Source organism: Trichechus manatus, unplaced genomic scaffold (assembly GCF_000243295.1).
Source record: "Trichechus manatus latirostris isolate Lorelei unplaced genomic scaffold, TriManLat1.0 scaffold00052, whole genome shotgun sequence".
Taxonomy (NCBI): domain Eukaryota; kingdom Metazoa; phylum Chordata; class Mammalia; order Sirenia; family Trichechidae; genus Trichechus; species Trichechus manatus.
The window spans coordinates 6,333,060-6,345,548 of NW_004443988.1; the positions used below are offsets into that span (position 1 = coordinate 6,333,060).

Here is a 12,489-nt window from a genome sequence, read left to right on the forward strand (position 1 = left end):
TGTTCAGTGTCAGAAGACAATAGAGCAATGGTTACAGACTTCTGAAGGAAAGAAAGTATAGCTCCCGCATATGATATCCACCAAGATGCTGGTAAGTATAAAGGCAACAGGCAGACATTTTCAAACAGGAAACTCAGTACCCAGGGGCCTTGGTGGAAAAGGTACTTAACAAGTGGTGATAAATAAGAAACTTGTAACTGTAGAAGCAGTGGAAAACAATGGATCGTGAGCAGTGACTCCATTACATATAGGACATAGGTACCATTGTGTCAATTATGGTTACAGAACAGAAGGTAGGTATAATAATCTTGGCATTGAAAAATAAACAACTAATGCCCAGATGATCTTATCCAGTTCACGGATTTAATTATCATCTATAGCGTCCCTATGAGTCGGAACCAACTCGAAGGCACCTAACAACAACAACAACATGCAGATGACTTACAAATTTATGTCTCCAGCTTCTTTCTTGATTTCTAGACTTCTTGTCCCCTTTTCTTTGTTTTATTTTACTCCATCTAACACACCATAAGGAGCCCTGGTGACACAATGGTTAAGTGCTTGGCTGCTAACCTCAAGGTTGGTGGTTAAAACCCACTCAGTGGTTGCACAGGAGAAAAACCTAGTGATCTGCTCCTGTAAAGATTACAGCCTAGAAAACCCTATCGGGCAGTTCTCTGTCACATGGAGTCGCTGTGAGTTGGAATCGACTCGACGGCACCCAACAACAACAGCATACCATATATTTTACTTTTTTCCCTCTCTAGAATATAAGCTCAAGGGCAGGAATTGTGTCTGCTTTATTCACTGCTGAACCTGGGACATAGGTACTCAATAAATATTTGTCAAATTAACGAAAGAATGAAATGAGTAGGTAGAATTGACAGTGTTTGACATCTTAATTTTTTAGAGCAGAGTGTCACAGTCTAATATCTAAAATGGAATTAAGTTGGATGAAATAGGTAGTGACTCAAAGTTCTTAGTGTTTTTATAATCTCTCTAAAGAGCTCTTTGGGGAAATAATGTCTTGAGGTACAGAACATTTCAAATTCAGTTCCATTAGTTTCACTTCAGTTTCTCTCCTGATAAATCAAGAAAAATTAAATATTTTTATTAAAAAATATTTGTCTTTACATGAGTCTTTTTATCTTTGTTCCATATATATGCATAAAAAGATGTTGTAGGCATTCCAATAGACAGAATGGACCCCTGCCCAAATTGTGGTTTGGATGTCAAGACCGGATGATGCCACACACATACCTCAAGAGGATATTAAAAAGGTTTATTACTTACATAAGTGAGGCTGTCTAGAGAATGGCTTGAGAGAGCCAGGAAAGGAGACTGGCTTGGGGCTTTTATTGTGAGAGAGTGAGGCCAAGATGAGGGTTCCTGCACAGTTTGAATCTCCTGCTGGCACCAAAGGAGAGAGTACCCAGCTTGCTTATCAGCTTGCTCAGACAGAGCGAGGGAGAGAGAGGGGTGATGCTTCAAAGCTGTCAGCAGTCAGACATCAAAAAATAGAGTCAGACTCCTTCTAAAAGATGTTTGGAATGGTGAAGACTTATTTTAAAAAAAATAATATTGAGTTTTGGGTAAAAGTTTATACAAGTTAGACAATTTTCACACAGATTGTTCAGTGACATTAGTTACATTTACCACAATATGATAATGGTGTTCTGTTTGTTCCATATCCAGTACTCTAGTTTCCATGCCCCCTTATCATCTCATCTTTGCTGTTGAGTAATTGTTGACCTTATGGTCTCCTACTGATGGTTTTTAAGTACAGCACCATTCTTAAAGGTGATATCTTTTATTTTGTGTGCCACTCTGCTATTTGCTAAAAGGTGATCTCAGGGGACAGGCTTGGTTCTAGGTTTAAAGAGTGTCTTAGGGCCATAGTCTCAGGGAATCCTCTGTTCTCTACTGTTCAGTTTGTCTGGCTTTTTTTAAAAATAAGAACTTGAGTCCTGCTTCTTATTTTTATTCCATTCTATCTGAGACCATCTATTGTGACCCTGGTCAGAACGGTCAGTGGTAGTATCTGGGCACCATCTAGTTCTTCTGGTCTCAGGGTAGATGAGGTTGTAACTCACATACACTTGTTTCTTCTCTGAGCTTTTGGTTACCTTCTTACCGTTTTGCTCCTGGTGAGAGACCTGTAGTTGTGGGACCTATTAATTTTTGAATGGAATGATTTGGGGTGATTTCGTGTTTTCCTTTTTTATACTATCCGACTTTGCTTAAGGAGTCCTGGGTGGTGCAGACGGTTAACACACTTGGCAGCTAAACAAAAGGTTGGAAGTTTGAGTTCACCCAGAGGTGCCTTAGAAGAAAGACTTGGCAATCTACATCTGAAAATTCAGCCATTGAAAACCCTATGGAGCACAGTTCTACTCTGATACACATGGGGTCACCATGAGTCAGAATCATGGTGGTATACTTTGCTTAAATGCTGAATAATGAATGTGTTATTTTTTACCTCAACGATAAACTTACTCATTTTTTAAACTAAAAATAGTGTCTGTTTAACAACAAAAAAGACCTTGCACGAAATCTCTAGGATCATTGATACATGAACTTTCATAATAAGAAAGAATATAGTACGCTGAAAGTATCTCACTGATCCTTCATGAGTTTTTATGGTACCTTTGCTGTCTTGTGTAATAGCTGATTCCTGCTGACTTTCTCAAGAGTATTTTACCCCCCAGCTGCAGGCATGCATACACACATGTACTTGTTTCTCATAAATGGTGGAAACATGGGCCAGCACTTGGAAGAGTTTGTGGTCAGAACTATACCTTGCCCCTCTGATGTGTGGCCCATAGGAAAATTCAACGCTCAAGGTTACAGCCAAAGGGGATAAATTTGGCAGAGGGCCCTGAAGCCCAGAAGCACCCTCCACACCCCCAACACTAGTAGGATCCAGGCAGCTCTTAGACTCTTTGGGCTTCTCCAAGGCTTTGGCACTCCTAAATTTCTCCACCACTTGCAGACTTGGAAATTTTTTTTTTTTTTAATTACTCCATTTGCCTGTGGGTAGGTCTTATTCACAAAGGGCTTTCATTTTCCTGCTCTTCTGAGGTTTCACTTTACCTGTGAGTTAAGTAGGCAGACAATACCATTTAACAGCTGAGAAATGGCCCTCAAGAAGTTGTGACTTGCCCAAGTTTGCAGGGAAGGGGTAGTACTAGTACCCACATTTTCTCACTACCCATTCCCTAGTTTCTCATAGGCAAATGGAACAAGACCCTGTCAAATGTCCAGTTTGCTTTTTAAGTTTTTAAACTCTAAGAACACTATTTTAGTCCAGAATGAGACCAAAAAAAAAAAAAAAAAGCCAAAGAAATAGTGCCTTTTCAAGGGAGTGTGCCTCTTTGAAGGTGAGCCCTGGTGGCCCAGTGGTTAAGCATTCGGCTGCTAAATGAAAGGGCAGCGGTTCCAACGCACCAGCCGCTCCGCAGGGGAGAGATGTGGCAGTCTGCTTCCGTAAGGATTACAGCCTTGGAAACTCTATAGGGCAGTTCTACTCTGTCCTACAGGGACACTATGGGTCAGAATTGAGTATTTGGTGCTTCTTTGAGAGTTTAATTGTGCTCTGTATTCTTTTTCTCCTCTTTCCCATCCCCCCATACTATTTTTCTCTGTTCCCCCTTCCCTCTTTCTCTGAGTATGTGGTTGCAAGTGGAGATGGTGGGATTATCCTGGGTTTCAGTTTACTGAAAACAGCAACAATCCCTTGCTGGATATAAATGTCTCCCTCCCTTCTTTCCTCCCTCCCTCCCTCTCCCCTTCCCTTGTTTGCTTCTTTGCTTTACTCTAGAGCAGATACAGTCCTGAATGCACAAAATGCTCAAAAATGGATAATGAATGAATGGATGCGATACACATTAGTTGGAACTTTCCAAAGAGGCAGTAGGCTCAGAGCGGACCTCTTAGTCTGCACGCTCCATAAGGAAAGGAGGCGCTCAATTATATTTTATGAATATAATTTTTAAGAATATTCATTTGATGAATAAATGATTAATCATCAGTATCAGTAAGTGAGAAGCCAGAACGTGTACCAGCTCTTCAGTCTTCCAGTCTCGTGGTGACCTGCCACTTAGCCTCTGCTAACACGACTGGGCCTTCGTGGGGGTGTAAGACAGTACTCACGTTCTCATTGCAGGAGAAAGGAATAAAGCCCAAAGCTGGGATGCAGAATTCTGAACTAGCGGTGGGCAGAGCCTGAAGAACTGCGCGCGCAACCACTCCAGCTGCGAGTCAGGTGACTGCTTTTCCCTGGCAACGGCTTGTTCCTAGCAACCGGGCGGTGGTCCAGGTGTAGCTACCTGAAGGCCAGGAGGCTGCAGCCATGAATCCGCCAGGGGCCCTAGGGATCTTGGAGGAGAAAGAGGACGAACACTTATCAACCCCGATTCTCGGGCCCTCGGTACATTCTGATAACCCTCAGGAGCGGATCCAGACCCGGCGCCTCCGCATTGCTGCGCGCCTGGAAACCCGGAGGCGGTGAGCGGGGTCGGGAGGGTCTGCAGCAGAGAGATCAGGGTGCCAGTGGGCGGACGGGTGCCGCTTCTAGGGGGTGGCAGCGCCGGCGGTGAGGGATCGGTGTGCCTTCAGTGTGAGCAAGACTCTCTTTTTAATTCCAGTAAAATATATATAACGTAAAAATTGCCACTTTAATAATTTTTAAGTGTACAATTCAGTGACGTTAATTATATTCTCAATGTTGTGCAACCATCACTATTTCCAAAAAGAAATTTTTTTTAATCACCCTGTGACTCTACCCTCATTGAGCAATAACTCCTCCTTTCCCCCTCCCCTCAGCGCCTCTAGCCTCTAATCTTTCTGGCTCTATGAATTTGCTTATTCTAGATATTTCATATAAGTGAAATTATACGATATTTGTCCTTTTGTGTCTGGCTTATTTCACTTAACATACTGTCTTCAAGGTTCATCCATGTAGTAGCACGTATCAGAACTTCATTTCTCTTTAAGACTGAATAATAGTCTGTCGTATGTATGTCCCACATTTTGTTTATCCATTCATCTCCTGATGGACATTTGGATTGGGAGCTTGTTTCTTGATAAGAGAAAACGTATCTTCCAGAAGATTCAAGCAAGATATGGATTATTAAAAAACATTCAAGATACTAATAAAGACAGAAGTAATAATCCATTCAGCACTTTTATTGAGAGCTGCTGTGCCAGGCATTGTGGACAATACACTGAGAATTTGTTACTGCAATGGCGGGTCTGAGCTGCCTGCCGCAGAAGCCAGTACTGAGATGGGTGAGGTGAACAGCAAGCGTGTTTTATTGTATATTGATATACAGGAGACAGAGGGGAATGAGCTCCTCCAAAAGACCTGTCTCCCCACTGGAGACTGGCTGAAAGTTTTTATATGGACAGGATTATAGTTTCTTTTCTGGTGGTTACATTCTGCACTCCCCAGATGATCTAACTTCTTACTGGCAGTCCTTGAAGGTCATCTGGCACCGTTAGTCACGTTGCAGATGAGTTAATCCTAGTCCTTGAGGGTTATCAGTTTGTTCTTCTACCCTCCAAGGAGAAACTTTAATCTTACTGGAATAGGAGGAGGGAGAAAGAATAACAAAAAAGAAAATATCATGAGGAGAAGCGGGGGCTAGTAATGGTGGGAAGCAATGGTGGTAATTGAGCTTATGCAGCCTGTTCCAGATTCAGGTCATTTGTGACGTGCCCTGAAGGAGCCTACAGCCGATTAGGGGTCTTTCTCCCCATCCTTCTTCCTGCCCACCTTTCCTGTCTTCCACAAGTGTTTATTTAGTATCTAGTATATGCTAGTCACTATGTTAGGCACTGCATTGGGGTGCAGAAAGTGAAGTCACAGCCCCTGTGCTCACCGTCTGCTGGGGAGGCAAAATAGACCAGCAGAGGTCACAAGCACCAATTGATAAATGCTATAATAGACGTATGGAGCCCTGCTGGCGCTATGGTTAAGCGCTCAGCTGCTAACCTAAAGGTCGGCAGTTAGAACCCATCCATCGGCTCTGTGGGAGAAAGACCTGACAATCTGCTTCCATAAAGATCATAGCCATGATTGGTAACCAATGTCATAAAACAATATGTGTGTTAATTGTTTATGAGAAGCTAGTTTGCTCTGTAAACCTTCATCTAAAGTACAATTTAAAAAAAAAGATTATAGCCATGAAAAAACTCTATGGGTAGTCGCTGGCGGGGGGCGGGGGGTGTTGACTGCACCAGGTGATACTGTCAGAGGGGGTGACACCAAAATGACTCCATAAAATTTTTGTGCAGTGTTTCAGCAGAAATTTTTTATTTTTCATAGAAAATACCCCTGTAGATAGTTATAACAACAAAATTTTTTTTCATAAGCCTAGCTTCCATGTATCCATATACTTACAAGGCTAAAACTGTATGCTAATTTACTTTTTGAACCTTCTAATGTGCTCCGGTCAGAGCTGTCATTATTACTCAATTACAATGATGCTTTGAATCATATGGTTTCATCTGCATGTGCTACAAGCAGCGCTGTTGTTTTCATTGCTACTGGTGTTTTTATAATCACTGTTATTGTCAAATTTTCTGGTGTTTTACCTACAATATTGTGGTAATTAGCATGAGAGAGTGACTCCATGAGTTACCACAGTGGGTGACACCAATCCTAGTGACACCACTGCCTATGGAGCAGTTCTGCTCTGTCACATAGGGTTGCTATGAATTGGACTTCACTCAAGGGGCGCACAGCAACAACAACATAGTAGCGGTATGGAGTCCTTGGGTGGTGCAGGCGGTAAATGCACTTGGCTGCTAGCCCAAAGATTGGCAGTTTAAGTCCACCCATAGGTGCCTCGGAAGAAAGACCTGGCAATTGGCCGTTGAAAACCCTATGGAGCAAAGTTCTACTCTGACACACATAATGTTGCCATGAGTCAGAACTGACTCGATGTCAACTGAAAAAAATAAAGGTATAGAAATGGTGGTTCAGGAACACAAATTACCCACTGTCATCAACTTGATTCTGACTCGTGGCAACCCCAAATGGATTAAAAACCAAAAACCAAAAACCAAAGCCTTTGCCTTTGAGTCTATTCCAACTCATAGCAAATCTACAGGACAGAGTAGGACTGTCCCCTAGGGTTTCCAAGGCTGTAATCTGTATGGAAGCAAACTGCCACATCTTTCTCCGATGGAGCAGCTGGTGGATTTGAACCACTGACATTTTGGTGAACAGCCAAGCACTTTAACCACTGCACCACCAGAGCTCCTGCATGTGGATTAAAGCTAAAAACCAAATCCGTTGACGTTGTGTTGATTCCAACTCTTAGTGATCCTATGGGTCAGAGTAGAACTGCCCCATGTGGTTTCTAAGGCTGTAATCTTTATGGAAGCAGACTGCCACACTTTCTCCCAACAAGTGGTTGGTGAGTTCAGACTGCTGGCCTGTCTGTTAGCAGCCAAGCTACTCCACTAGGGCTCCTGCACGTGGTTTAAAACAAAACAAAAAACCCCCAAATCCCTTGCCATCAAGATGATTCTGACTCATAGTGACCCTATAGAACAGAGTAGAACTGCCCCATAGGGTTTAGAGGCACCTAAACCCAGCCAGTGGTGGGTGTGGTCATAGAAAGCTATGAGAGATCAACGTTCAACAAATGTTTGTTATGGGCCCTGGTAGCGCCGTGGTTAAAGCTCTCGGCTGCTAACCTAAAGGACGACAGTTGGAACCCACTAACTGTTCCTCGGAAGAAAGATGTGCAGTCTACTTCTGTAAAGATTTACAGCCTTGGAAATAAAACACTGGTTTAAACTTAGAAAAATAGGGATAAATATTAAGGTAACCACAAAGGAAACTTACAATCCTACACATCAAAATAAAAAACAAGAGAAACATAAAGACTCAGCAAATACAAAATCAACAGCAATGAAACAAATGAAAATAAAATACATAAAGAAAAACAACTCACCACAGAAAATTAAGTGGAACAAAGAAACTGTCAACAACACACAAAAAAAGACATCAAAATGACAGCACTAAACTCATACCTATCAATAATTATGTTGAATATAAATGGGCTGAATTCACCAGTAAAGAGACAGAGAGTGGCAGAATGGATAAAAAAACACGATCTTGCCTACAAGAGACACACCTTAGACTTAAAGACATAAACAAACTAAAACTCAAAGAATGGAAAAAAATATATCAAGCAAACAACACTCAAACAGCAGGAGTGGCAATATTACTCCCTGACAAAATAGACTTTAAAGTAAAATCCACCACAAAGGACAAGGAAGGACACTATATAATGATTAAAGGGTCAATACATCAGGAGAACACAACCATGATAAATATTTACACACCCAATGACAGGGCTCCAAAATACATAAAACAAACTCTAACAGCATTGAAAAAAGAGATAGACAGCTCCACAACAATAGTAGGAGACTTCAACACACCACTTTCGGTGAAGGACAGAACATCCAGAAAGAAGCTCAATAAAGACACAGAAGATCTAAATGCCATAATAACCAACTTGATGTCATAGACATATACAGAACACTCCACTCAACAGCAGCCAAGTACACTTTCGTTTCGAACGCATGTGGAACATTCTCCGGAATAGACCACATATTAGACAATAAAGCAAGCCTTAACAGAATCCAAAGCATTAAAATATTACAAAGCCTCTGTTCTGACCGTAAAGCCATAAAAGTAGAAATCAATAACAGAAAAAGCAAGGGAAAAAAAATCAAACACATGGAAACTGAACAACACCTTGCTCAAAAACTAATGGCTTATAGAAGAAATTAAGGATGGAATAAAGAAAGTCACAGAAGGAAATGAGAATGAAAACACATCCTACCAGAACCTTTGGGACACAGCAAAAGCAGTGCTCAGAGGTCAGTTTATAGCAATAAATCCACACATCCAAAAAGAAAAAGGGCCAAAATCTAAACATTAACCCTACAACTGGAACAATTAGAAAGAGAGAAGCAAAAGAAGCCCTCTGGTGTCAGAAGAAAGGAAATCATAAGAATTAGAGCAGAATTAAATGAAATAGTGAATAGAAAAACAATTGTAAAGAGTTAACAAGACCAAAACCTGGTTCTTTGAAAAGATCAACAAAATTGATAAACCATTGGCCAAACTGACAAAAGAAAAACAGGAGAGGAAGCAAATAACCAGTATAAGAAATGAGATGGGTGATATCACAACAGGCCCAACTGAAGTTAAAAGAATCATAACAGTGCTATCAGAAATTGTACTTAAAAAAATTGAAAACCTAGAGAAAATGGACAAATTTCTAGAAACTCACTACCTACCTAAACTAACACAAACAGAGGTAGAACAACTAAATAAACCCATAACAAAAGAAGAGACTGAAAAGTTAATTTAAAAACTGCCAACAAACAAAAGCCCTCGCCTGGATGGTTTCACAGGAGAATTCTATTTCAGAGAAGAGTTAACACCACTACTACTAAAGGTATTTCAGAGCATAGAAAAGAATGGAATACTCCCAAACTCATTCTATGAAGCCAGCATAACCCTGATATCAAAACCAGGTAAAGATACCACAAAAAAAGAAAATTACAGACCAATATCCCTTATAAACATTGATGCAAAAGTCCTCAACAAAATTCTAACCAATAGAATTCAACAACATCAAAAAAAAATTCACCATGATTAAGTGGGATTTATACCAGGTATGCAGGGATGGTTCAACATTAGAAAAACAATCAGTGTAATCCATCACATAAAGAAAAAAAAAAAAAGACAAGAACCACATGATCTTATCAATTGATGCAGATAAGACATTTGATAAAGTCCAACACCCATTCATGATAAAAACTCTCAACAAAATAGGAATAGAAGGGAAATTCCTCAACATAATTAAGGGCATTTATACAAAGCCAACAGCCTACATCATCCTAAATGGAGAAAGTCTGAAAGTATTGTCCTTGAGAACAGGAACCAGACAAGGATGCCCTTTATCTCCACTCTTACTCAACATTGTGCTGGAGGTCCTAGCCAGACTAATTAGGCTAGAAAAAGAAATAAAGGGCATCCAAATTGGTAAGGAAGGAGTGAAAGTATCTCTATTTGCAGATGATATGATCTTATACACAGAAAACCCCAAAGAATCCACAGAAAACTACTGGAACTAATAGAAGATTTCAGCAAAGTATCAGGATATAAGATAAACATACAAAAATCAGTTGGATTCTTCTACATCAACAAAGAGAACTTCGAAGAGGAAATCACCAAATCAATACCATTTACAATAGCCCCTAAGAAGATAAAATACTTAGGAATGAATCTAACCAGAGATGTAAAAGAACTATACAATGGAAACTACAAGGCACTACCGCAAGAAACCAAAATGACCTGCATAAGTGGAAAAACATACCTTGTTCATGGATAGGAAGACTCAACATTGTGAAAATGTCAGTTCTACCCAAAGTGATCTACAGATATAATGCAATCTTGATCTGAATTCCAACAGCATTTTTTAATGAGATGGAGAAACAAATCACCAACTTCATATGAAACGAAAGAGGCCTTGGATAAGTAAAGTATTACTGAAGAAGAACAAAATGGGAGGCCTCACACTACCTGATTTTAGAACCTATTATACTGCCATGGTAGTCACAACAGCTTAGTACTGGTACAACAACAGATACATAGACCAGTGGAACAGAATTGAAAGTCCAGAAGTAAATTCATCCATCTATGAGCAGCTGATATTTGACAAAGGCCCAAAGTCCGTTAACTGGGGAAAAGGCAGTCTCTTTAACAATTGGTGCTGGCATAACTGGATATCCATCTGCAAAAAACTGAAACAAGACCCATACCTCACACCGTGCACAAAAACTAACTCAAAATGAATCAAAGACTTAAATATAAAATTGAAAATGATAAAGATCCTCAAGAAAAAATAGGGACAACACTAGGAGCCCTAATACATAGCATAAACACAATACCAACCATAAGTAACAATGCACAAACACCAGAAGAGAGACTAGATAACTGGGAGCTCCTAAAAAATCAAACACTTAATGCTCATCCAAAGACTTCACCAAAAGAGTAGAAAGACAACCTACAGACTGGGAAAAATTCTTTGGCTACAACAAATCCAATCAGTGTCTAATCTCTAAAATTTACAAGATACTGCAAAGCCTCAACAACAACAAGAGAAATAACCCAGTTAAAAAATGACCAAAGGATATGAACAGGCACTTCACAAAGAAGACATTCACATGAGGAAATGCTCACGATCATTAGCCGCTAGAGAAATGCAAATCAAAACTACAATGAGATATCCTTTCACCCCAACAAGGCTAGCATTAATCCAAAAAACACAAAATAATAAATGTTGGGGAGGTTGTGGAGAGGCAGGAACATTTATACACTGCTGGTGGGAATGTAAAATGGTACAACCACTTTGGAAATTGATTTGGCGCTTCCTTAAAAAGCTAGAAATAGAAGTACCAAACGATCCGGCAATCCTGCTCCTTGGAATATATCCTAGAGAAATAAGAGCCGTCACACAAATAGATATATGCACACCCATGTTCATTGCAGCACTGTTACCACAATAGCAAAAAGATGGAAACAACCTAGGTGCCCATCAACGGATGAATGGATAAACAAATTATGCTATATTCACACAGTGGAGTACTATGCAACAATAAAGAACAATGATGAATTCGTGAAACATCTTATAAGATGGAGGAATCTGGAAGGCATTATGCTGAGTGAATTTAATCAGTTGCAAAAGGACGAATATTGTATAAGACCATTATTATAAGAACTCAAGAAAAGGTTTAAACCTAGAAGAAAACATTCTTAGATGGTTATGAGGGTGGAGAAGGAGGGACAGTGGTATTCACTAACTAGATAGCCTACAAGAATTATCTTAGGTGAAGGGAAGGACAACACACAATACAGGGGAAGTCAGCACAACCAGATAGTAGATAAGAATTATCTTAGGTGAAGGGAAGGACAACACACAATACAGGGGAAATCAGCACAACTGGACTAAATCAAAGCTAAGAATTTTCCTGAATGCAACCAAACACTTCAAGGGACAGAGTAGCAGGGGCGGGTGTCTGGGGACCGTGATTTCAGGGGACATCTAGGTCAATTGGCATAACAAAGTTTATTAAGAAAACGTTCTGCATCCAACTTTGGTGAGTGGCGTCTGGGGTCTTAAAAGCTAGCGAGTGGCCATCTAAGATGCATCAGTTGGTTCCAATTCACCTGGAGCAAAGGAGAATGAGGAACACCAAAGACACAAGGAAAGTATTAGCCCAAGAGACAGAAAGGGCCACCTAAACCAGAGACTTCATCAGCCTGAGACCAGAAGAACTAGATGGTGCCTGGCTACCACCAATGACCACCCTGACAGGGAACACAGCAGAGAGTCCCTGATGGAACAGGAGAAAAATGGGATGCAGAATTCAAATTCTAGTAAAAAGACCAGACTT

At 40.5% G+C, this 12,489-nt stretch overlaps 1 protein-coding gene across 1 annotated transcript in view; it reads left to right on the plus strand.

Moving 5' to 3' along the window:
• The first annotated feature begins 4,351 nt into the window (after positions 1 to 4,351).
• Positions 4,352 to 12,489, plus strand: part of DRC1 (dynein regulatory complex subunit 1) — a 74,928-nt gene continuing 66,790 nt past the window's right edge. The window contains exon 1 of the mRNA XM_004377689.1: positions 4,352 to 4,506. Within this exon, the coding sequence (XP_004377746.1) occupies positions 4,352 to 4,506 (155 nt within the window). The remainder of the gene's footprint in view (positions 4,507 to 12,489) is intronic.